At 46.6% G+C, this 26,315-nt stretch overlaps 1 protein-coding gene and 1 non-coding gene across 2 annotated transcripts in view; both read left to right on the top strand.

Annotated features, from left to right (window-relative positions):
• PITPNA (phosphatidylinositol transfer protein alpha) overlaps positions 1–25,621 on the top strand; it is a 40,790-nt gene extending 15,169 nt beyond the window's left edge. The window contains exons 5-12 of the mRNA XM_030861872.3: positions 4,135–4,142; positions 5,242–5,316; positions 7,845–7,928; positions 10,011–10,088; positions 10,252–10,362; positions 11,471–11,593; positions 21,922–21,990; positions 23,041–25,621. Of these exons, the coding sequence (XP_030717732.1) occupies positions 4,135–4,142; positions 5,242–5,316; positions 7,845–7,928; positions 10,011–10,088; positions 10,252–10,362; positions 11,471–11,593; positions 21,922–21,966 (524 nt within the window). The 3' untranslated portion in view covers positions 21,967–21,990; positions 23,041–25,621. The remainder of the gene's footprint in view (positions 1–4,134; positions 4,143–5,241; positions 5,317–7,844; positions 7,929–10,010; positions 10,089–10,251; positions 10,363–11,470; positions 11,594–21,921; positions 21,991–23,040) is intronic.
• LOC115856209 (U6 spliceosomal RNA) lies at positions 1,818–1,920 on the top strand. The gene has a single exon (XR_004040733.1). It is a non-coding gene; the product is annotated as a U6 spliceosomal RNA (small nuclear RNA).
• Positions 25,622–26,315: the final 694 nt, after the last annotated feature.

The raw sequence follows: 26,315 nt of genomic DNA, 5'->3' as shown, positions 1-26,315 counted from the left end.
AACCTTCACAGAGAACTTTCTATTCTAGACATTCTGGGATTCTAGCGGGGGGTCTCTAGAGGTCCCCTGGAAGTCGACTGTGAGTTAAGTGGCTTTTCCCCCAGCCAGTCTACATTTGTTGGCACAGACAGTCTGCCTGCCAGCCTCTGCTTACACTTCTCTTACTTGTTGGGACCTGGCACTCCCTAGATTGTATCTGATGAGGAAGATACATGTGGTCGTTATCCCGTTGACTTTGGGAATGACTAAAGTCTAGATCACAGGGTCATTGCTCTCTTCAGTCCTGCACAGGTTCAAGAACATTTTGTATCAGGACATGCACAGTCATTGGTGGGACCTGGGATGTGTAATGCTTAGAGTTTTATTGCTGTAGCTGAAAATGCAAACATCACTATTCCCTAATCAGCAGGCAGGAAGCTGTTCAATTCTTGGAAAAGAGGCACATACACACTTTCTTAAAAGACACTGTGGGGGCTTCCCTGGTGGCGCAGTGGTTGAGAGTCCACCTGCCGATGCAGGGGACACGGGTTCGTGCCCCGGTCCGGGAAGATCCCACATGCCGCGGAGCGGCTGGGCCCGTGAGCCATGGCCGCTGAGCCTGCGCGTCTGGAGCCTGTGCTCCGCAATGGGAGAGGCCACAACAGTGAGAGGCCCGCGTACCGCAAAAAAAAAAAAAAAAAAGTGTGCACAGTGGCTGGGTGTGTCTGGTCTAGGGCCAAAGATGAATTTTCTTGATGTGTAAGAGAATTGCATTGAGCTTGTGTCGTAAGAACCTTAGCCAACTTGGCATGAAGGAGGCAAATGGATAGGGTGGACTGCTGCATGCCTGGGGCGGGGTTCTGGGTACACAGCTTGTGCCAACTGAGAGATGCCACTGTCCTCTGTAATTCTGGAGAGAGTGTGCTGCAGCTGACATGGGCATTTTTCTAGACACCACATGTTCATTCGCACCTTCTGATCCTTGGCCAAAAGAAGACAAATGTAATTTCTAAATGCTCCGTGAAGAGGAGAGGCAAGGAGCAGGGGAAAGGAGGTTGGCTTCTTCGACGGGTGCTGACTTTACAGTCACACCCCAGCTTCATTACAGAATGAATGTCTTCTTTTTTATATATAAATTGATTTATTTTATTTTTGGCTGCATTGGGTCTTCGTTGCTGCATGCGGGCTTTCTCTAGCTGCGGTGAGGGGGGCTACTCTTTGTTGCGGTGCACGGGCTTCTCACTGCAGTGGCTTCTCTTGTTGCAGAGCACGGGCTCTAGGTGCACAGGCTTCAGTAGTTGTGGCTGGCAGCCTCTAGAGTGCAGTCTCAGTAGTTGTGGCGCACGGGCTTAGTTGCTCCACAGCATGTGGGATCTTCCCGGATGAGGGATCGAACCCATGTCCCCTGCACTGGCAGGGGGATTCTTAACCACTGCGCCACCAGGGAAGCCCAGAATGAATGTCTTGAATCTTAGATCTGTTCAGTTAGCCATTGCTCTTTTAAAAAGAGATATAAACAAGGAAGGCTATGTCCAGTTCCCTCTGGGGGCTGGTGGGAGAAAGATTATCAATTCAAACTCTTAGGTTGGCCTAAGTAGATCAGAGTTTGAGGTGAGATGGATAAAGGAGTGTGGAGTGAAACTCCACATGCCTTTTGGAAGGCTCTCACCTTGTTCTCAGTGGAATGAAGTTGGCTGTGGAAAACTCTACTTATTATCAGCTCTTTCTATCCTCTTACCTTATTTCTCTCTGTTTCTTTTCCCCTGATGCTCATGACTTGGGACATGAGGAGGGGGTAAGATGGGACTGGGTCTGTGAGTGAAAGTAGGAAGAGACACTTGCTTTAGCAGCACATGTACTAAAACCGGAACGATACAGAGAAGATTAGCATGGCCCCTGTGCGTGGATGACACGCAAATTCATGAAGCGTTCCATTAAAAAAAAGAAAGAAAGTAGGAAGAAGAAAATAAATGTTTCTCCTCCTTCCTCTTCCTGTAACCTTAACCCTGGGCTGAATACAGTCTCAATAAAGCCATAGTTTGTTTGTTTGTTTATAGCAGTGCCACATGGCATGTGGAATCTCAGTTTCCCAGCCGGGGATCGAACCCTCGCCCCCTCCATTGGAAGCACGGAGTCTTAACCACTGGACCACCAGGGAAGTCCCAAAGCCATAGTTTTTAAAAAGTACCTTACTGGTCTCATTGGAGAGCCCTGTTTTCCAACTGCAGACGGTTTCCTGAGACCTTTCCAGTGTACATAGGGTTGCAGTTTGAAGAAAAGGGAAGGCTCCGAATGCAGAGGTGTTTGGAGGCTAGAGAGATGTTTGGAGGCCTTGAGGCTAGAGAAGATTGGGAAAGATTGTTTGGTCACCCACATTGGCATTAAAGGCCAGGGAGGGCGTTCACCCTCGTAGGTTCACAGACCTAATTTGTCAGAACTAAATGGATCTGTTTCTCAGGATCTCAGAAAGACCTATATACGAGACCCCCCAAATGCCAATATATTGTTATATTGAAATACAAAATTACTAATGAAAACCAAGATATTCCTGTTTGCTAAGTAGGGCATTCTTTCCTTGTGGACTCTTCTGCATAGAAAACCAAATTATAATCAGAAAGCCAACATGTAGTGAAAACATCCACTTGCTTAAGTGATCAGACCCTTGTGTCTGTGGTGTTTTGTTTTGTTTTTTTAAACAAATTTATTTATTTATTTTTGGCTGCATTGGGTCTTTGTTGCTGCACGCGGGCTTTCTCTAGTTGCAGTGAGCGGGGGCCACTCCTCGTGGTGCACGGGCATTTCATTGCGGTGGCTTCTCTTGTTGTGGAGCACGGGCTCTAGGTGCATGGGCTTCAGTAGTTGTGGCACGCGAGCTCAGTAGTTGTGGCACGCGGGCTTAGTTGCTCTACAGCATGTGGGATCTTCCCAGACCAGGGCTCAAACCCGTGTCGCCTGCACTGGCAGGCGGCTTCTGAACCACTGCGCCACCAGGGAAGTCCCGCCTTGTGTCTGTTGATTAGCACTTTCTGTCCCAACAGAGGCCAAACTAGGAGAAAGTTGCTCGGAGAGCATAGACTCCGAATCAGGTGGTTAGTGGGAGAACCTTGGGGCCTAGTGTCATCAAACCAGGCCAACCTGACACTCAGGATGGGGCTGCTAGATGTGCCACGTACACAGCCCAGGGCTCTTGCTCCCAGAACAGTGCTGGAGAATTTCTGCCAAACTGGTCTCTTTGGACTCGCCCTCGATGGATATTATACCCTTCATTTCCTTTTTTGTTAAACTAATAACAGGGCAGTTATTTCAATAGCCCTTTTAGTTATAATCTTGATCTGATGCTTTCTTGCAAGTATCTTTCGTTGGATTCAGGGAAATTACTGATAGTCTCTTGGGTTGTTTCTATACAAGGTGGATCTTATCCCTTATATTTCAAATTCTCCTCATCTCAATCTCAGAGGTTACCTTGGTTTCAGTTTTAGAGTTATGGAATTTGACTGTTAGCCCCATGTACTGTCAGATGGGGCAGTGTGGCATCCATCTGAAATTGCGATAACTGCCAAAGTCAGAGGGTACAGAATGATCTGGGCTGTGGTCAGGAGGAAGGCTAGTCTATTCCCCAGTGACATTAGAGCTGCAGTCATTTTCTCTGATAAATAATTGAACGGTGCTTTCCGAGGGGGTCTCATTACAATGATCAGGAGTGTGGAGGGTGAGAGGTTTGGTTACAGTGAGAGGAAGGATGCAGAGGGCAGATAGACAGTGCCTGGCCTACAGTGCCCTGCTCTGTGCCCCGGGAAGTGGGGGTGGGGGGACACCAGGTGACACTCCGACGGCAGAGCAGCGGGTGTCCGCGCTTCAGCTCATCAGAACTGCTCCCTGTCTTTGCCCAACTGGGAAGAGTCCTGAGGAGCCTGTAGTGGCATCGCTTTAATTAAATTCCATATTTGGTCTTTGGGGACTTTGTATGAGTGAAACTTGAGAGTTGCTGCATTTGAGGTACCAGATGTACTCGCTGGGGCTTGGAGAGTGACTGTGGAGTGCCCCAGGGAGTGGAGAATTCTCTGCTTCCGTGCTCCCTGGGGGTGAGGGCTGGATATTTTATTTATCCTCATTAATCTTTTTCTTTCTTTTTTCCATGTCCTTGCCTTGGAGCAGTTATTACAGTAAGTATTTTCAGGGGGGTTGGAACTGTAGATGATTTATAAGAAAGGGAAAAATAAAAATGGAACTGCCCCGGAGACTCCTGGGTATTCCTCTCTTTCTCTTGGGTGACTTTTGGAGCTTTTGAGGCTTAATCCTTTCAGTCCTAATGAGGAACTTGTTAATTGGCAAAATGGCTTCTTGCTTGAAGTTACATTGGCAGGTGGCTTTGTACGTGCAGCAGTCAGGACTGTGGCATACTAGCCCCAGGTCTCACGTGTACAGAATGACGCAAGGCTGTGCCCTGCTTGCCCCAGGTTTGGCCTTCCCAGGGTTGTACAAGAAGCTTCGGTTCAGCTGACCCGATTGTGACTTTCCCATTGGGGCGTTTGTTGACCCCAGTGAGCACTGACCCTTGGCAAAATTGAGAAATCAGCAAGGTTTCTTTTCCAGGCCCAGCCCCTCTGTCAGTGCCCCTTCTCTCCACCCTTCAGCATCCTCATCCAGGTGCCTTGTCCCTGCTGGTAAATGTAAGAAGTTTCTGGGAACCTAATTCCCACTGAGGAGTTAGGGGGTTAACGTGTTCCTCCTTTGAGTAGTTCCAACTTTTTAAAGGCACTAAGGGAGGAGGCTGATAATTAGCATGAAGGGTTAAATTAGCAAAAGGCTGGCTGGGGAGAACGGGTGTGGGTGGGGAACACATTTGGTTGGCTGGGAAGTCTCCCCATGCTCTTCCCACGCTGCCAGTCAGCCGTTATGCCCTGTGCATGAGGCAAATAGGAGAGATACACGGATTAAATACATGGATTTTGAAGCCAGACACAACTGAGTTTGAGGCCCAGCTCTGTCGTTATCTCTTTGCCATTGGACAAGTCCCCTCACGCCTTTGAACGTAACTTTCCTTGACTATAAGACGAGGGTGGTATTACTACAGCCATCGCAGGCTGGGGTGAGGATTGAACGAGATAACACTCACCCAGCATACTGTGGGCTCCTGGTACAGTTAGCTGTTACTATAAGGCAGAGGCTGGGGTCTCTCAACTGCCCATGAGCAAGTAGGGGGGATGGTTACTCTCCAACTTTGAGCCTGGTGACTGTAAGGTATTTTTTTTCCCCTTCCAGAATGAATACATGAAAGAAGACTTTCTGATTAAAATTGAAACCTGGCACAAACCAGATCTTGGCACCCAGGAGAATGTAAGTAGCACTTCCCAGGAGCCCCAAGGACTTCCAGGCCCCAGGACGGGGTGTTGAGGCTCCATCCATGCCAAGGGGTCTGATCCATGGTCCCCTTTTTCCTGGCCAGGCAGGCAGTAGCCTGTGCCCAGATCTGTCCTACCAGGGTGGGATTGCTCTGTCTCTAATCTGAAAAATATGATCTCCAAGACTCTTTATAGGACCTCTCTTAGTGCTGGCATTGGTCTAAAAATGTAACTCCTGGCACAGAGGAGGTGAATTTCTAAACCATCAAAATTAGGGAATTCCCTGGCAGTCCAGTGGTTAGGACTTGGTGCTTTCACTGCCGGGGCCGGGGTTCAATCCCTGGTTGGGGAACTAAGATCCCATAAGCTGGGCTTCCCCGGTGGCGCAGTGATTAAGAATCCGCCTGCCAATGCAGTGGACACGGGTTCGAGCCCTGGTCCAGGAAGATCCCATATGCCGTGGAGCAACTAAGCCCCTGCCCCACAACTACTGAGCCTGTGCTCTAGAGCCTGCGAGCCGCAACTACTGAAGCCTGCGTGCCTAGAGCCCGTGCTCCACAACAAGAGAAGCCACTGCAATGAGAAGCCCGTGGACCGTGACAAAGAGTAGCCCCCGCTCGCCGCAACTAGAGAAAGCCCGTGCACAGCAACAAAGACCCAATGCAGCCAAAAATGATAAATAAGTAAAATAAATAAATTTATTAAAAAAAAAAAAGATCCTGTAAACCATGTGGAGTGGCCAAGAAAAAAAAAAGAAAGAAAATTACAGCCTCTGTAGAGCACAATTTGCCAGTACTCTTTAAATTTAAAATACAGAGGCTTCCCTGGTGGCGCAGTGGTTAAGAATCCGCCTGCCAGTGCAGGGGACACAGGTTCAAGCCCTGGTCCGGGAAGATCCCACATGCCACGGAGCAGCTAAGCCCGTGCGCCACAACTACTGAGCCCATGTGCCACAACTACTGAGCCTGCACTTTAGAGCCCACAAGCCACAACTACTGAGCCTGTGTGCCGAAACTACTGGACCCCGTGCTCTGCAATGGGAAGCCACCACAATGAGAAGCCCGCGCTCTGCAACAAAGAGTAGCTGCTCACTGCAGCTAGAGAAAGCCCGCTTGGAGCAACGAAGACCCAACGCAGCCAAAAATAAATCAACAAAATAAATTTATAATAAATAAAATAAAATACACCTATCCTTTATCCCAGCAATTCCACACCTAGGAATTTATACTACAGTTATGTTTTCACATGTATGAAATAGCTTATATACAAGGAGATTCATCTCAGCATTCTTTGTGTACCCAAAGGTTAAAAACAACATAAAAGCCTATCAGTAGGACCCTGTTAAATAAATTGTTGTGCAGCCATATAGTGCTATATTATGCAGCCATTAAAAAGAACCAGTAGGGAACAGTCTTCAACATACACTGTTCAGTGGAAAAAGCACGATGTGAAACAGTGTGTATACATGCTACCATCTGTATTAAAAGAAAAATCTCTACACTTGAATGTTTAGCAGTGGTGGTACTTGGGAGTGGACTTGAAGACAAGAGAAAGAGTTATACGCTTTATCATATCCTTTTGTGCATTTTGTAAATTTATTTATTTTTGGCCGCATTAGGTCTTCGTTGCTGCTCGTGGGCTTTTCTCCAGTTGTGGAGAGCAGGGGCTACTCTTTGTTGTGGTGCACGGGCTTCTCGTTGCAGTGGCTTCTCCTGTTGCAGAGCACAGGCTCTAGGCGTGCGGGCTTCAGTAGTTGTGACACACGGGCTTAGTTGCTTCGCAGCTTGTGGGATCTTCCCAGACCAGGGCTCAAACCCGTGTCCCCTGCATTGGCAGGAGGATTCTCAGCCACTGTGCCACCAGGGAAGCCCCTTTTGTACATTTTGAATTTGTATCAGAATTTCGTAGCATGATTTTGTATCTGGTACCACCTATTTTGAGTTAGTTAATTTTTTTTTTTTTTTTTTTGCGGTACGCGGGCTTCTCACTGTTGTGGCCTCTCCCGTTGCGGAGCACAGGCTCCGGACGCGCAGGCTCAGCGGCCATGGCTCACGGGCCCAGCCGCTCCGCGGCATGTGGGACCTTCCCAGACCAGGGCACGAACCCGTGTCCCCTGCATCGGCAGGTGGACTCTCAACCACTGCGCCACCAGGGAAGCCCTTGAGTTAGTTAATTTTTAAGAGCATCAAAATAAGCAGTATATGGCTAACCAGGCAACATCCCCATGAGACAAGTGTATAGTCTTTACAAAGGGGGAACATATGGAAACAAAATAGGTGCTAGGGGAGTCCTGAGAGTGTCTTGGGCTGTTGCAGTTGTACTTAGCTTGAAAAATCAAAGCATTAGTTCTCAAATGTATGTCCACTTAAAATCCATCCTCCCACTCCTTTGGATAGTTTTGTATGTACCAGTAGGAATCTCACATCTCTGGCTATGGGAACAGCTGCTGCTAGGTGTCCATTTTGGGTAAAGGGTGCTTCGTAGATGATAAAAACTACACGGTGGTCCTCCTTGTTCCTGCAGGTGCATAAACTGGAGCCTGAGGCCTGGAAACATGTGGAAGCTATATATATAGACATTGCAGATCGAAGCCAAGTACTTAGCAAGGTAGGAACTGTTCAGTGATATGGGTGGCCTTTGAGATGCAGAAATGACTTCTAAGTGTCAGAGAAACCAAGGAACCATACCCAACTTGACTCAAAGGGAAGTTCTCTCTTGGGTATTTTATTTTTTAAATGAGTGTTAAGAATTGCCTCGCCTTGACTCGGGGATACCACCAGGAAAATAGTGGCCCAGATGTATGTGTCCTGCTTGGCCTCTGGAAATTGTCACTGGATGACGCAGGTACTGTCGGTAGCCCTGGGGTTGATTTGCCCTGCTGAAGTGACACTTAGCCTGAAACTAGTTCTCTTTCTAACCTTGTGATCAAAAATATATATTGCCTGCCTATTTTGTGTTTAGAATACTCTGTTCTGTGGGTTCCAGGTTGGGGGGTTGCCAGTTACATGAAAAGACAAGTCCCCTGCCCTCAAGACGTTGGTGGTCACTTCTCAGAGTAACAGACATGGCAGCAGCCACCTGGAAAGGACAGTCCACTGCTAGACCATAAAGTTGGAGAAATTGGGGACCAGGTCTGTCCTGCTCACTGCCCAGGAGGTATTGGTTTAAGGAAGTAAAGGACTAGGTTTCCCCCATGCAGTACTCTTCCTAGTTGACAGAGGCCTATTGGAATCTGGGCACAGGAACTTGACTCTGCCCATTGGTAGGGAATAAGTGTTTGCTCTCTGTACCCCAGGGGTATGATACTTCTTTCCTGGAGTCACTCTTTGTGCCTAAGATATTTTGTTTTGTGCATTCCCAAATAGATATGAAAGCCATCTTGTGCTTCTTTGCCTAATATCCCCACCCTTACCCTCAAAAGATTAGTGGATTTTTCAAAAAAATTTTTTTATTGAAGTATAACATATATAGCAAAGTGAATAGACCCTAAGTGTGCAGCTTGGTGAATTCCCTCAAACTGAACATCGCCAGACATTTCTCAAACAGAAATACCAGCCTAAAGTATGGTGCTTTGAGCATTTTGTTGGCTGTTTCATGTGAGTGGAGAGAAGCAGAGGCGGGGAAGATTTAATAAATAATCTCCTTAGCTTTGGGAAATGCTTTATGATTGTGTGTGTATGTGCGTGATTTGATACCTTCGTTATTTTTGTTAAGTAGATGCCATAAGGAGTTTGCTTTTCGTTGCCCACATTAGTCAATGCAGAGGAACAGCCCAAGAGTAAACTTCTGTTACTGTTAATTAACACACAGCTGACTGCATTTTAAATTAACACACTGACTGCATTTTAAATCAGTGAGGGGAGACTGACGATAGTACACAAGAGGATTAAGTCTGTACATTGAACATTTCCAATAATGATTTTATTAAAACAAGGCAGTTTAAAAACAAAAACAAAACAAGCCAGAGGGAGATGGGACTAGAAGATTGCAGGAATGACTGCGGCCAGTTGTTCTCAGCTCAGGCTGCTGTTTTAGAATCACCTGGGGAGTTAAAAAAAAAATGCATGCAACCCTCCCCTGCAAATGTTCTTATTCACTGGGTTTTAGGCGGAATGACCCAGAAATCTGTACAGTTGACCCTTGAACAACATGGGTTTGAACTGCGAGGGTCTACTTAAAAGCAGTTTTTTTTTCAGTATTAAATACAGTTCCACACGATCTGTGCTTGGTTGAATCCGAGGATGCAGAGGAACTGCGGGTACGGAGGGCAAACTGTCAGTTGGATTTTTGACTGCGTGGAGGGTCAGCACCCCTAACCCCTGCCTTGCTCAGGGGTCAACTGTATTTTGAAAACACCTTCCTTGGTCATATGAATGTTCACTCCAGGTTGCAAATCCCCACCTTAAACAGTGGAAATACGTGCCTGCTCACACAGTCTGGTAAAAGTGAAAACAGGCCCTGGCAGACAAAATCACAGAGAGCTCTCCTCTGAGGCAAATGTAAACAGTTCTGTATCTTGTTTATAACACCTTCCCAGATTTTCTGTGAGCCAGCAGCGTCAAGAATGGTATGAACTGTACTCTGGTGGAAAATCTGATCTGTTTCTCTCTCTCTCTCTCTCTCTCTCTCCCCTCCTCCCTCCCCTCCCCCCTCTTTATCCCTCCCCGCTCCAACTCCAACTTCTCTCAGGATTACAAGGCAGAGGAAGACCCAGCAAAATTTAAGTCTATCAAAACAGGCCGAGGACCCTTGGGTCCCAATTGGAAGGTGCAGTTCACACCCTCACCACCGGGTGGGGTGGCGGGTGGACTGGGGCCAGTGTGTGTGGGCCTCCCCAATGGAGGAGGGGAATGGCCCGCCTGGGCTAAGGGGGATCCAGAGGTCTGCCCTCTTAGTTAACTGCTTGCCTGTGGGTGTGTTTCTAATACAGCAAGAACTTGTAAATCAGAAAGACTGCCCATACATGTGTGCATACAAACTGGTTACTGTCAAGTTCAAGTGGTGGGGCCTGCAGAACAAAGTGGAAAACTTTATACATAAGGTAAGTGACCAGGGTAGGAGGCCTTCCCCGTGTGTGTTGGTGGGGGGTGTTTTGCCCGACAAGAGAAGATCATACAACCCACGTGGCATATATCAACCCACGTGGCTTGATATTTTGGTTTCATTTCCCAGACCCCCACTCCCCCTTGCACTGAACTGTCTTACAGTTTAATACTGTCCATCCAAGGGTACCACATGTGAAAGGTAAGGAAACTGAGGCAAAAGAAGGAAACAGGAAGGGGCTTTGCTGTGATTAAATGACAAATTCAGCATCTTTTTATTTAGTTAGTTGCGCTGGGTCTTAGTTGCAGCAGGTGGGCTCCTTAGTTGTGGCTTGCGGGCTCCTTAGTTGCAACTCATGGGCTTCTTAGTTGTGGCATGTGAAGTCTTAGTTGCGGCATGCATGTGGGATCTAGTTCCCTGACCAGGGATCGAACCCAAGCCCCGTGCATAGGGAGTGCGGCGTCTTAACCGCTGCACTACCAGGGAAGCCCCTCAGCATCTTTTCTTGATGCCAAAAGGCAAGAAGCACTATGAAACAAATTCTCCAGTGCCCAGAATTACTGAACTAGACAGACGTAAGGAGTTTTTTCCTTTTTTCTTTTTTTAACAAGAGAATCTCAAACAAAAGTATAATAACATGTAAAAATGGGAGACCCAGGAAAACTGAGCAACTCGCCCAAATGACACCTAAGGAGTTTCTATAGCCTTATCTCTGATGTGTGAGTCTGGTGAAACTGGGCAACATTCATAGCTGTTGGCCAGTTTTAACCTGGCTTTAGGCTCAAGAGACAAGGAGGAAACTTGGCACAGTTGTTTTGGGACCTTGACTTGTGGACTGCCTGTCTTGGTAGCATTTTGGGCACAGAGCCTCGTGGTGAGGTAGGCACCAACTCTCTCCTGGGGGCTTCCCCTACTTGAAGCCATACCCTTCAGACACATGGAGGCAAAGGTCACTGACCTCAGGGACTGGAGGGCTGATCCAGATAAGCCAGCCAGGTATCACTCCCCCCCGTGAAGTGTGGGTACTGGCACAGAGGTCGTGGGGCGGAGGGCTGCAGCAGTGGCCTGCACCTTCCGGTTCTAACTTGGGTCCCTCCTTTTTATAGCAAGAGAAGCGTCTGTTTACAAACTTCCACAGGCAGCTGTTCTGTTGGCTTGATAAGTGGGTTGACCTGACTATGGATGACATTCGAAGGATGGAAGAAGAGACGAAGAGACAGCTGGATGAGGTACGTGGGAGGCCAGACGAGACTCTGGGTCTGTCACCTAGATAACCGTGAACATTATGGAGACTGTCGTGCCAGGGCAGTTCACTGAGGGCACCGTCCTGTGGTTCTAGGAACATGTCAGCGTCCACTGTGGGTAAGGTCTAATGCCAGGCGATATGGGAACTACAAGGAAGAAAGCAGCCTGTGCTCTTGAACTTGCAGTCTAGTCGAGGTCTTGGCATATCCAGAGAGACAAATATGGCGGGCTGTGCTGAATGCCAAGTGAGTAATACAGTTGCTGCAGTGGTTCTTCAGAGCCGGTGGTGGGGGGATGGTGCTGGGCTGCAGAGGTGGAGGCGGCCTCGGAAGGAGGCAGGCTGGGGTGGTCCACGAATGCCACGCATGTCACCCGCAGAGGACAGCAGCGGCACACAGGACTAACCCCTCTATAATGGTGTTGGGAGCTATTTTTAGAGTTTGGAGCCTTTGCCTTTTTTTTTTCTTGCCCATGGCATGGATCCCAGAAGGAGAGCTATCTGCTGTTCCATGGAAGCCTGAAGACCTAACACTCCTCTTGCCTCATTTGGGGAATTTGGGGCTGCTTCCCTGCAAGGCTCACTCTGAGGAGATGGTCAGTAAATAACATTCAGGCAGCCACTGTGTGTGAGACACTATTCTGAGGGCTTTTCCACGTCTTGTCCCATCTCCTGTGATCCTCACAACCCCTGTGAGGATGCGCCACTGTTACCCCCACTCTCAGATGAGGATGTAGAGGTTCTGAGAGTTCAAGGCCATACCCAGGGTCACACAGCCTGCAGGTGATACAGTCAGGGGAAGAGCCGTAGCACTCAATCACTCCGTCTCTTCTTCTCCCTCTAAATGCCATTTGGGGCTCCCTCCTGCCTCTCGGGGCTAAAAATAAGGCAGGAAGCTCTGTTTCATAGGAACTGCCATCCATTGCTCCCTCCTTGCCCTGGGAGGGTTGGCATGGGGCCTGGGTGTCTGGCAGGCATAGCTTTGCACAGCCTTGTCTGGCACTCCAGCAGGGCCTCAGGTGAGACGCAGGCCCTGGTCCACGGTGCCCCACACTACACAGGTGGTCCCGCTGCCCTGTGCTGGTCTCGGTGGAGAATGGGCCTGCGAGCTCTTCCTTCCTTGATTTTCCCTCCAGGATGACACTTCCTGGGCTGACTCACTGGTTACAGTGGTTTGCTGAGTTAGTTCCTGTTGTAGGCAGACGTTTTAGTTATTCATTCAGGTACATTTGGCAGGGAAGTGGCAGGATTTTGGACACAACTCCTGATTCTTCTGCTAAGGATCTTCAGGAAGTGGTAGATTTTAATGTCCAGGTCCCTGGCGATTCTAACAATGTAAGAGGGAGGCCTGAGTCCTGTGGTCACCCGATTCTTGAGAAAAAGAAAAGAAACAGGCTACCAAATGGAAGAACACGGAGCTTTCGGGGTTTAGCCTGTAGCTTCAGCTGCCCACTGCCTGACAGCCCAGCCAGAAGTACACTGGGGTCATGGAAGTGTTTGCTGACAGCCTTTCACTCTTTGGGTCGAATTCGCATTCTTGGTGCTGGGAGAACTCTCCTGAGCATTTACTGGATCTGCCTGCCTCAGATCCAAAGTTTGAGAGCACTTGTCCTCGGGGAGTTCTTTTTTTAATCCCCACCCCTTGTCTTTGCCTGTTTCTCCATTCTGTGGATAACTGTGCCAAAAGCTTAGATGATCTCTGTCCTCCAAGATAATTGCAAAATGCAGAAAGCCCTCTTTGGAATTGGAATTTTTTAAATAGTTGGCAGTGGAAGAGAAAGCAAAGCCACTGGGGGACGTGTTCTGACCCCTTTAGCAACTGTATGGGACCTTTGTGTGCTGACTGTACCGCTGGCTCACTTCTCTTTCTTCTTTATTTTTCCTCTTTCTAAAAATATTTTTATCCAAGTTTTATTTTCAGAGTTTTACTTTTTTCATTTTTAATTAAAAAGACACTTTATTGAGTCTGATTGACATACAAAGAGCTGCACCCATTTAATGTGTACATCCTGATGAGCTTGCAGATAAATAGACATCCGTGAGACCATCACCACAGTCAGTGTCCGAAGCATATCCATCACCTCCACAAGTACCCTAGGCGTATGAGGAAGATGCCGTCCTCCTCTGCCCTGTCCCTGCGGTCCTGCCCCCAGAAGTAGCCCCTTGCAGTTCTCACAGTTGTTTCTTTCGTTAGTTACCTCCGAGTTTCTAAATAATAGGTTTATCCTCTTAATTCACAGTGTTTCAACTTTAGCTGTTAATTGCTCGCTTCTTCCTGTGGAAGATTTAGCTCTTTTACTCCACCCACCACTCACACGCTCCTCCTCTCCATCCTTCAGTGTCACAATTTGGGGTTAACTGGTCATTCAGCATCTATCATTATTATACCTTTGTCGTTCTTTTTCCCAACTGCACCCTTTCATCTACTCTGATCTTCATTCCTTCCTTGGATAGTTTTCTTGTTTTGTTAGGAAGTTCATAACCACATTCCTTCTTTTTGTTAGCTTAGTTCTCTGTATCATTAAGTTTTTGAGTCTCAACAGGGTGGTTGGTTGGGTTGTTTGCACAATAATGTAGTTGACTTTGGTTCATTCTCGTTCATTTTGCTCCCACTCGGTGGGCACTTTGAGCTAAAGATCTCTTTAGTCCTGGGAAATGTTTTTGTGTTACCTGTTTCATCATTTTCTCCCCTCTGTTCTCTTTGTTCTCTTTCTGGATTTTTTTTCAGTTAGAAGTTGGACCTCATGAATTGACCTTCTACTTTTCTTGTTGTGTCTCCTTTTTCGTCTCCTTCCTAGGGGAGGTTTTCCGAAGTTAACTTTTCTCTCCTCTGTTGAACTTAAGACATTTTAAAGCATTTCTTGTGCTGTGTTCTTTTTTTAAGTATTTTTTCTTTTTTTCTGCTTGCATCATTTTCCTTTTCTGAAGCTCCGGGTTTTGGTTCTTGTTTGGCTTTGAGATATCTCTGCCACCTGAACATTCTTTGTTTTCTCTGAGCTCCTTTTTCCTATGGGACTCTGTGTTTTCTGTTAGGGGCTTCCCTCAAATGACTGGGGGTTGGGGGTCCTTGGCTGTCCGTTCAAAGTGAAGAGTGAAGCTCCAAAAAGCGGTTGGAAGCTCTCTGAGTCAGTGGCTGGGCTTATTGAAGGGTAATCAGCTGGTTCCATTGGGGTCCCCCAATTCAGGATCCTGAGTCTATTTTTCTTGGGCTGCTCATTTTGCTTTGAGAGGACTCCCCAGTCTTTAGCTCATGGGGATGGTCAGGGCCAGCATTCTGGGAGCTGAGCTGAAGAAAGGTCCTGGTGGGCTCACTATGCCATGGGGTGGCTCTAACTTAATCCCATTGTATTCTGCATCGTGCCCACTTCACCCCTAGCTGAGCCTGGGGTCCTGAGTTCAAGACCTCAGTGCCTCCAGAGAGTGAATCCCTGGGCTTTGCAGGAAGGGGGCGTTACTTGACTGTGAAAACTGGGGGAGGGAACACCAGGGCACGCCAGGCCCAAATGGTTCTTTATTCCCACTTTCAGTGAAGTCACCTGTTTTCACCCCTAGCTGCACTCCCACTTTTAGAGGCACCTGATGCTGCCAGTTCCCAGGCCTCTGGGTGACCTGCAGCACCAGTGGGTCCCCTCCTCACCGGCAGCCCCTGCTGCTCTGCAGATCAGTCATTGCTCATCCATCCTTTTTCATCTTCCAGAATGCCATTTCCATCTCTTATCTGTAGTTGTCTCCTCTGTTCTTGTTGTCTTTATAGTTTTCTATCTTTTTTATTCCTTTACTGTCATTGTGGTAGGGTTTTGAGGAGGAATAGCAACAAATGCATGTATTCAATCTGCCATGATTAACTGCAAGTTTGTGATAGAAGATATGACTGTTAGGGAGTTCCCTGGTGGCCTAGTGGTTAGGATTCCAGGCTTTCACCGCCGTGGCCTGGGTTCAGTCCCTGGTCGGGGAACTGAGATCCTGCAAGCTGCGTGGCATGGCCAAAAAAATCAGAGAAATTATGACTGTTACTCTTTAAACCAATGCATAGTAGTCTGGAGTGGGTGGGTTGTTTTGTGAGTTATGAGAGGTCACTATAAGGCCACAGTCACCACTGCCATAACTCTTGTCCCGCTGTGGGGGTGGACCCACCATTCTTGGATTGAGGCTCAAGGATTTGAGAAATGAGATCAAGAGATTAGTCCTGGGACTTCTCTAGTGGCGCAGTGGTTAAGAATCTGCCTGCCAATGCAGGGGACACGGGTTCGAGCCCTGGTCCGGGAAGATCCCACATGCCGCGGAGCAGCTAAGCCCGTGTGCCACAGCTACCGAGCCCACGTGCCACAACTTCCGAAGCCCACGCACCCAGAGCCTGTGCTCCACAACAAGAGAAGCCACTACAATGAGAAGCCCGCGCACTGCAACGAAGAGTAGCCCTGGCTTACCGCAACTAGAGAAAGCCTACATGCAGCAACGAAGATCCAACGCAGCCAAAAATTAATTAATTAATTTAAAAAAAAAGATTAGTCCCTTTCCCTAAAAACAAAAATGTCAGGAAATGTGTGCCTGTAGGGGACCAGTGGCTCTCCCTCCTTCCCTCGCTCCTGATCTTAAGAAACTCAATCTCAGAAGTGGAAGAGGGTACCTTAAAGGTCATTTAGTCCAATTATATGGCCAGTGCTTGAGTCCTCTCTGAAGCTTTCCCACCAGCTTGTGCTTGACCACCTCCTGTAATGGGGAACTCACTGTCTTATGAACATGGTGGTAATAAACATATCTATATTATTTTTTTAAATTGAAGTACAGTTGATTTATAATAACATATCTATTATTAAGAGAAGCTAACATTGAGGTCTTACCATGTGCCTGTCATGTGTGGTAAACATTTGACATGTATGGTCATGAAATGATCATGGCTACCTGTGCCATAGGTATTACTTTCAGAGAAGTTAAGGATACCTTCTAGTTCAGAGAATAGGGACCTCCTGGGCCTTGGTCATTAACTCTAGATAATGAGACTGGGAGAAGAGGACTCATTTTAAAAGTTTTAAGAAAACTTGTTTCCCTACTTACTGGACTCTCTAGAACATTTGCTGAGAAACAGCAAAGAACACACAATTAAGATCCTGCCGCATTTTCTTCCCCAGCCTTCCCTTGTGGGTTTTCCTCTCTAAATCTGTTGGCTTCTCTGATCCCTCCATAGCCCATTCCTTCTGGACTTTGTACTTTGGGTTGGAGCTCAGAGGCTGCATGGCGCTCTTGCTCTGCTGGCCCACCCTGGGAGCTGTCACTGAGCCTCCGTGTAGCCGGCCTTCCTGTCTGTTTGCTTGTGTGTGAATGTGCCTGTCCCTTTCTCATCACCTGAACTTTGATGCGGAGGGCCTTTCCTCCATCCTATGGCTTTTTGACTGATGGATCACCATCAGTTTTAGATTTTAAGTCTTAAACTCTGGACCGGTTACGCAGCAATTGTATAAGTGTCCCTGTGCAGTGGAGTGCCTGGCAGGACACTACATCCTAGTTTCCCGTTTGGGTTTGTGGTAGACAGAAGGTCTGAGGATAAAGAGAAATCACTCAGTGCCTAGCTCACCTGCTGGGCTGTGGGAGATTGGAATCTGAGATTCCCATAGCGCCTGCAGAGGGCAAAGCTAGGTCTTTTGAGGCCGAGGGATCCCTGTCTGTGGAGTCTTAATTCCTTCCGCCCTGCCCACAAGTGACTGACCCCAGGGCAGACCACCTGCAGCATTGACCAGCATCTTGAAATATAGGAGCAGCTTTCTTTTCTTTTAAAATGGTTTCATTTTTCAATATTAAGGTAATATATAAGCATCAAACATTTTTTGGAAAAGAGTAAAAAGTAGAAGGAAAAAAAACACTTGTACTCTATTTAAAGATAAGTACTCTATTTAAAGATAACCATTTTAAGAATTCGTATACACTTTTACTTAGCTATGATGGTATTCCATGTGCCTGGGTGGTTTTCTCACTTTTTTCTCTGAACATTGTAACAAAGCATTTCCTGCTAAAAAAAAGTTTCTTCACATACATGTTTCTAACAACAGTGTACATATTGCTGTGTACTCTGTCATCACCCTGTGTTGGATTTTCCTTCATGTTGTTGTAGGTTCTCACTGTTTTTAAATAATGCTGTGATGAAAATTTTTTATGCACTCAGTTTTTTGGGTAATTAGGATTATTTACTTAGAATAAATTCCTACAAGTGGAATTAGAGAATTTAAGACTCTTGTTACCTATTGCCAAATTTCTTCCCCCAAAGGCTGAATCTGTTTATAGAGTGGCTTTCTAGAGAGGTTCTTTTTTTTTTAAGATTTTTTTTGATGTGGACCTTTTTTTTTTTTTTTTTTTTTTTGCTGTACGCGGGCCTCTCACTGTTGTGGCCTCTCCCGTTGCGGAGCACAGGCTCCGGACGCGCAGGCTCAGCGGCCATGGCTCACGGTCCTAGCCGCTCCGCGGCATGTGGGATCTTCCCAGACCTGGGCACAAACCCGTGTCCCCTGCATCGGCAGGCGGACTCTCGACCACTGCGCCACCAGGGAAGCCCGATGTGGACCATTTTTAAAGTCTTTATTGAATTTGTTACAATATTGTGTCTGTTTTATGTTTTAGTTTTTTGGCCATGAGGCATGTGGTGGGATCTTAGCTCCCAGACCAGGGATCGAACCCCACACCCCCTCCATTGGAAGGCGAAGTCTTAACCATTGGACTGCCAGGGAAATCCCTAGAGAGGTTCTAAAAACAATTCCACATTTGCCTCATATCTGTGCACTTTCAGAACTAACTGGTTTGTGGTTACTTTTCAGTGTCTTAAACTGATTGTTTTTTGTTTTTTTTTTTACTAGCTTTATTTTTTTATTGAACTTCTTATTTTGAGATGATTATAAGATTCACATGCAGGTATAAGAAACAATACAGAGAGGAGATCCCTTTCTCCCAGTGACATCTTGCAAAACAGTAGTACAATATCACACCCAGGAAATTGACATTGATACTTATACAAGTTTCTTTAAGTAAAGGAGTATTTCATACTTATAGTAAAAACAGTTTTCAAAAGATAGAGAAAAATGTTAAAAAATAGAAGTCCAAATAAATAAAGAAAATAAGTAGATGAAAAAAAGTCCCTTTCTTCCAGCCTTCGGCCTCATTCCCTAGAGGAAACCACTGCTAAAAACAAACAAACCAGGACTGGAGCTTCTATTTTCATGTTCCTCGACTATATGTATATATATAGCCTGCAGTGGTTTGATCCAAGGAACACTACAAACATCAGATAAAATCTCTTGTGTCATTTAGGCCCCAGGAAACAGGAAATAAGCATTCTTAGAGCATTTCATTATAAGAATGAAATAATGCATTTTTATTTCAGTGGCACCCTCTATGGGGAGGACCTTGTCTCTGAGAGTAAAGGAAGCTATCGTGTTTCCTGATAGGAAGTTGCATCTTATTTCAAGCAGTAGGAAAACAGGACCTGGCTTTGCGTTAGTAAATTAAAGCCAGGTGGTGGACTCTCAGGGTATACAAGGATCTGCTTGAGGCCCAAGGAGCTTTGGTCCCATGATACTAAATCTTAGCCTCCCTGATAATTGAAAATTTACATGAATGGTCATTAGTGAGCAGACATTTAAAGAGTGCTTTTCTGTCTTTTAAAAAATTTTATTTTGAAAGAGTTTCAAACTTACTAAAAATGACAAGAAGAATACTGAGAACTCCTGTATACTCTTGAACCCAGAGAACCCATTCCTTTAAAGGAAAGGGTACGACCCGGGATCACACACTGCACCCTTCTAGTCTCAGTCTGGTGCAGCTGCTCAGTTTTCTGGGACTTCTATGACCTTGACATTTGTGGAAGTTACAGGCTAGTCACTTTGTAGAATGTCTTTCAATTTGGGTTTGTCCAATGATTCTGCGTGATTAGATCCAGTTTCTGTATTTTAGGCCGAAACGTCACAGACTTCGGTGTTCTTTTCATTGTATTCTGTCTTTCTGTCCAGTTCTGGTGAAGTTACCTTTGTTCACCTGAAGCACAGCAAGGTGTTCCAGGCTCATCTTGCTCTTTCTATGACCAGCCCTAGAATCAGCTGTATCACCAAGGAGCCCTGGTTCCTTTACTGGAGGATGGTGTTTGGGTGCTGAATGTGCTCATTACTGTTGGGGTGTTGCTGCTTCCAGACTTTCTCATAGGATGGAGCTGGGGGACTTTAACATCTGTAGTTATTTCTATATCTAGCTGACACATTATGATCACACAGATACCTTCCCATTCCAACCTAACACCACAAGGTTAACTTATCTTTTAAAAAATATGACAGTGCCCTTATCCTTAACAGATTTGTCATGTTGAAAAATCTTGAATTTGTTGAACCCTTATAAAGTAGTATATTAACAGATATTAATATGGATAACTGAAGTTATAGGAGCACTATTAAAGATATCATTCAGGAAAGTGAGTTTTGAGCAAACTCTACAGGGAGAGGCATTCCAGGGGAAGCTAGGAATAAGCACATACTGGCTTGGTGTCAGAAAACAGACTTTTCTGTTTGGAGCAGAGGATCTTTGCTGGGGACGATGAAAAGTGAGGCTTGTGAGACTGATTGATTTTATGACTCATTTAGGGTCCATCTCCTGTAGGTTCTGATTCATCAGGTCTGGAGCCCAAGAACCTACAAGTGCCCCAGGCAATAATCTTGATCAAGTCTGAGGAAACTCTAGCCTAAAAGGCTAAGCTAAGACCTTAGGTGTAATTACAGTAATTGTTGTCAGTAAGGAGTGACTATGGGAACCTTTGGGGAGGACCAGGAGAATGTTTTTCTCATGTCCAGGTTCCACATGGACTTACTGATTATAATAGTTGGTGGGGCAAGGGGGTGCAAACGATAGACACGGGTTTGAAACGTAGCAGAGAGTGTATTTGAAGATGTTTCCCAGTGGAGAACTACCACTGCTGAGATAGGATCTCTGCACAGTGGCAGTATTAAAGTCAAGTGAATAAAACAAAAACTGAGGAGGCTGTAGCTTAAAAGTGCAGGTTCTTGAGAGCTGTGTACACACACATCGCCTTCACTACGCTGTTTGGAATAAAGACATTAACAACACAGATAACATGTACAGAGTGCCAAGCACTCTGCTGTGCTAAGTACTCCACGTGAATATCTTAATCTTCACCACAACCCCATGACATGTGTACTATTATCTCTATTTTATTATTACCGTAATTGAGGCTTAGCAGTGAAGTCATTTGTTCAAGGTCACACAATTTAGTGATGGAGCCAGAATATGATCCAGGCAGTTTTATTCCAGCGCTTATGCTCTATGTGCTCAAAAGCTGTTGAATGAGTAAAGAAAGAAAGTTGAGCAGAAAACTCACAGATAACGAAGACATATCTAATGGGAAGTTAAAATATACATGTTATAGACATCCTGCAATTAGAACAGAATTTTCAAGTTGGAAAGGATTTGAGAGAGATGGCCACCACAGTATCCCCAACAAGAAGTTGTGTCCTCTGCTGCTTGGAAGGTGCCAGGGCAGGGACCACTCAGTGCTTCCAGAGAAGATCCCACCCTGTTTTCCAGCAGCCTCGCACTTCTGCCAAGCTGAGATCCACTCCCTGCATTCTCGATCCCTGTGTTCTGATGCCGAACTCTGGTGCCAAACTCTGCCCACCTGGCTGACTAGGCAAAGCCTCTAGGCAGAGCTCAGGAGAGGGAATTGCTCTTCCCTCCACCTGGAATGCTCCCTGCCCCCCACCCCCCAGGGAGCCCACGGGATTTCCCCCCTCACTTCCTTCTGGTCTTTACTCAAATGTCACTTATCAGAGAGGCCCTCCACAGCCTGCTCATAAAATAGCACTTTCCCACAGTCTCTCCGTCCCAGCAGCCCGCAGCCCCACCCGGCATAGTTTGTTCGTTCTCCCCCCCACCTTGTCCCAGAGTGTAAGCTCCTTGAGGAGAGACTTGGTCTGTTTTGGTTCACAGCTGAATTCAGGCTGGTTCAGGCCTGGAGCAGTTCCTTGCACAAAAAAAAATGCTTCATAAATATTTGTTGAATGAATGAAAGAAAGAGAGGAGCTTAAGAACTAAACCCCAACAATGGGATGCAGGGGAGAGAAATGGAAATCATGGATGGTGGGACCAATGACAGAGCTATAAATAGTATGACTTTGGCTGTGTGTACACAGAATTCTGTTCTTCTGATGGGCTTTGTGCACAAAACAAATGCTCTACCCTATCCACTGGCAGGATTGAGGAGGCATGTATTTGTTGTAGAGTTCCATCAACAGCAAAAGCCTTCAATTTTTCCTGTTTTTTCTGTTCCAGATGAGACAGAAGGACCCAGTGAAAGGAATGACAGCGGATGACTAAAGCCACTCCTCCCCCTTCTGCACTGTATGTACCTCATTTCTCACTGAGCATGACATAGACGCCAGAATCGGTTTGGGTCCTCAAGGCTCAGCAGCTCACTCTGGAGGCAGAAAGCCTGCTTCTTTCCTCGTCCTGCCCTCTAGTATTAATGATGATCGCGATGTTTAATAGCTCTCAGGCTTCGGAAAAAGAGGTTATGACTGTTAAGACATTTTAGGGATCTGTGTGATTGTACAAAGAACCACTCAGAGACAAGGACAGGGTGGTGGGAAGTGTGGCTGGGGTGGGGGCAGTGGATGAGAATCAAAGCTTATCTGCACCTAATTACTCTTCCTCTCGTAACTTGAGCCATTTCAAGTTGAAGCTGGCATTCTGGGTGCTCCCTGTACCCCCCTGTGCCAGAGCTGTTCCCTACCTCTCCCTTGGAAAATTTGCCGTCCAGAGAGCTTTTCCTAGTGGTCCTTGTTGGGTCTGGTGCTTCATTTCCTTTCTCTCTATACCCTCTGATCCCAGACAAAGTAGTTCAGAGGCAGCATCTTTCAGATACTTGGAGAGTGTTTCTGCCCAGGTCATAGGACCAGGATGGGATGTCTCTTGTTTCACGTGGTCACTCCTTCCCAAGACCCTACATTGTATTAGCACCCAGTGTCCTGCACACCTCCACACTTGCTGTTATTCCAGCAGCTCAGAGGGGATTAGGCATGGAATGAGAAGCCTGGTCCTGCTCCCATCAGGCTCTGAGGGAAAATTATGTTATCAAATAAAGCCCAGTTGTCCTCTAGCACTACGGTGCTAAGGAGGCCTGGGCTTTCACCAGCAGTGAAGCAAACCACTGCGCGCTCTCCCTGCCCTGTGTGCTTGAGGAGAACTTCTGGGAGATAAAACGGTAGGATAAAGTGGATTGAGGAGATGCCAGCTTCTCATCACTGCTTGGACCTTAGTTTCCTCTCCCCCGCACAGCCCCTCACTACACCGCCTGGCATCCTTCCTCCTTTTGCAATTCCCCCATGAATGATTTACAGTGCGTTTCTATTTTCCTTTGTTGCTTCCTTAATAATTGTATTTCTCTTCTAGTTTTGCAAGACAGTGGTCAACAGGAAGGCCCAGCAGCTCCACCCTCCTGAGTGACAGGCCATCTTCGGACGCAGCCTTTCTGTGCCCATTCTTCAGGCAACTTTGATCCCTTACTGTAGTTAATTCTAGATGCCCTTTAACATTGTGAACAAATAGACTGTCTGGTATTACGAAGCCCGTGTGTGCGGGAGCCTGCCCCTCTGAGATATGTGGCGTGTAGGTGGCTGTATTTACAGCTCCTCCCTCTCCAACCATTGTGTTCTTGACCCATTTCTGTGTGCCCCCGCCCCCTTTATTTCTAAGTGACATTTTTAGTCTTTCAAAATAGCTGCCTTTTGTGATGTGGTGATTTTAAATGATTTACTTTGTTAGTTTTCAACCTTGGGATAAACTTGAGGTATTTTGCTTCCTGGGCAGATCTTTGCAATTTTGAGTGCTCACCTGGGGAGAAGGGATGAGTTAGAAATACATATTTTTTTCCCTTCCAGTTCCACAGAACAGCAATGTGGCTTCATAACTCTGACCTCTGCTCCCAGTAACCCACCGTTAGAGTGCTCTAGGCACCATGGAAGTACCCAAGGCCCAGCCAGCCTGTTTTGAAAATTAAACAAATACAAATAACCCCTGCCCCAGGCATTGCATCTCTGGTCACTAGTCTTAGAAATACCTATGGTTTCTTGGCCCTCCTGTTGCCCACTGTGTATCTCCGCAGAGCCCGTAATGTGCCCGGGTCAACTCTACCTGGAGGGAACTGTCCCGTGTGGCCCTTAGAATTGAGTCTGCCCCATACCTACCTACTAGTCTGCCCCCCGAGGAGCTCTGTATGTCCACGCTCCTCTTTCCTTTTGGGCTGGTGCTGCCACTCAGCAATAATCCCCTTTTCTCTGTGCTTTCTTAGATTCCTGTCCTCTGAGGCTGGTCAGGACGCAATGGGTCTTGATCTTTTCATGCTGCACAAAACAAGCATGCAAAAAGCTTCTTCCCAGAACATGTTCCCCCACGTCTCCAGTTGCTGGAAAGGAATTTGGGGATCAAGAACTCAGCTTGTCCTGCCCCCATGCTGAGTTCTGCCCTGGACAATCAAAAGCAAGTAGCGATCATAGTACGGAGCTCTCCCAAAGCTGGCTGGTGAGAAAGTCCAGGCTCCGGGGAACAGAAGCTGCCGAGTGCTTCACGGTTCCCTGTGACTTGGCAGAGCCCGAGTATGCCTTCCCAGTGGGAGAATCTGAGATAGCTGTGGTGTCACCTGACATTTCCCAAACCTTGTGAAGTTTGTTGGCCGAGTGTGCAGTGACTCAAGCCCATGCTAGCCTGGGTGCAACTGCTAATGCGAGACCAAATCTCTGTTTGGGGAGTGAGAAGTAGGATGGGATGATATGTCCTTAGGTTTTTGTCAGTTTGTTTTGCCTTACTCATTTCTAAGTGCAATAAGGGAGTGTCACACAGGATGAAACCTGTGACTTCCTGATGGCTGCTTTCCTGTGGCCCTCCTGGGGTAAGGGTGGACAGACTCAGCGTGGTTAGCTCCCACCTTCACTGAGGCCACCTCTGGGGCCGGGAGATATCCTGTCACAGTCTCCTCACCTTGTGGGGTCTATAGTAGTGGATCTGGGGCAATTCAGTTGGTTATTAGCATCCCAACTGCTGGTAGCATTTATTTGACTGGGAAAGTTGAATAGACATTCCTACTGGAGAAAAATATAAATGTTTTCCTACAAGCTCTGTATTAGCTATAATTATATTTGTGCTTAAAGCTTTTTCCCTTCTTAACATTCATCAACTAAGTTAAGTCCAGATGTGGGTTAGCCTGGGAGAAACAAACGGTGATATTCTAGGCAGACTATTGTTTATGTGGTTTGAGGGTCAGCAGTTGTCAGTCTCCTCCCTTCAGCTCTTCTCTGAGATCCACACGTATCACTCCAATTCTAGGGGCGGGGCTCGCTCCTTGTCGGCCTTTTCTCTGGCTCCTCCCACCTCCACCTGTTGCCCCAGTTCAGCTTCCACAAGAGCTGAACTGGTGTTTCCCGAGGTCAGCTGGATTTGGGGCTCCAGCCCACATCAACATAAGAAGGGACGTGCCTGGTCTGTTCCGTCCCCATGGATAGTGTCGCTGCTGGGCAGCAGTGTTGGCTTCTTTTAAGTATCCCCCTTCCCTCCTTACCCACCCCCCAAACTGACTAGCACTCAGAGGGGCTTATGATGCAAGGCTCAGCTCCTGGGGTAGTACCTTAGGATGTGCCACGCCCCTTCAGACCAGCTGCTTTCAGGGCCGCTGTCCCAGTTGGAAGCAGCAGTGCCTCTATAGGAGGGGTGCTGGGCTCTGGCCTTCTCATGGAGAGAGGTTGGGGACAGGGTCAGTATTGTGGACATGTGTATATCTTCCCAAATTCTCTTACAGTCCCTGCTGGGACTCCCTGACATATTTTGGTTGGTTCCTAGTGCTACTTCTTTTACAAAATACACTTTGTAGAACTGATTAGATTACCTTGTTTATTTAATGTGAGTTTGTGCCTTTTTGTCTCAATCTTCCAATATGGGTTATATTGGGGGAAAAAGCAGTCTAATAAAATCCTAGACAGAGCTTTCTGGAGTCCAGCTTATTGGTGATGTCCTTATGTCCATTTTACAACTTAGGTATCCTCAAACTCTTGCTGATCTCCCCAGTTTTACCAGGGAAGGATTAGAAAGATACAGGATATCTCTGAAAATTGTTGCATGTTGATTTCTGTAAACTAAAACAATCCCCTTATCATTTTACTTATGCAAATATCACATTTCTGAAAGTAATTTGGCCATCTTCTGCTGGCAGTATTTCCTTTTTGTTTTTGTCTTCCCTCCTCTCCACATCCCCCTCTTTTACCCATCCTACCAAGGAAAACATTTATTTAAGGTTGTTCTTAACCCTGGCTTCCGAGTCTGTAAACCTCATGAAGCTTGTTTGTAAAGTTGTGCATTTTTCTGGGGAGAGTCATGGCTCTCATCAGTTCTTCAAAGGAATCCCATGCACTGTCCTGCCCCCGCCCCCCCAAAAAAATTAAGAACCAGTGATTGAAGGAAATTATAGTTAGTCTTTGGCACAATAAATAATCTTCATTTCATGTTTGGTCGTAAATAGAGGCAGTGACTTATTTTTCGTTCACTGATGTATAGCCTTCTGAGTCCAGGAGCCCCCAAACGTCCAATGTGTAATAGCTTGCGTGAGTTTGAAGAGCGGAAAACACTTGAACGTGAGAGTGGAGAATGGAGGCGCTCACTGACCAAGAGGAGAGAGATTA

Source organism: Globicephala melas, chromosome 20 (assembly GCF_963455315.2).
Source record: "Globicephala melas chromosome 20, mGloMel1.2, whole genome shotgun sequence".
NCBI lineage: Eukaryota > Metazoa > Chordata > Mammalia > Artiodactyla > Delphinidae > Globicephala > Globicephala melas.
The sequence above is the reverse complement of the archived record's forward strand: the minus strand, read 5'-3'. Positions and strand labels throughout refer to the sequence as shown.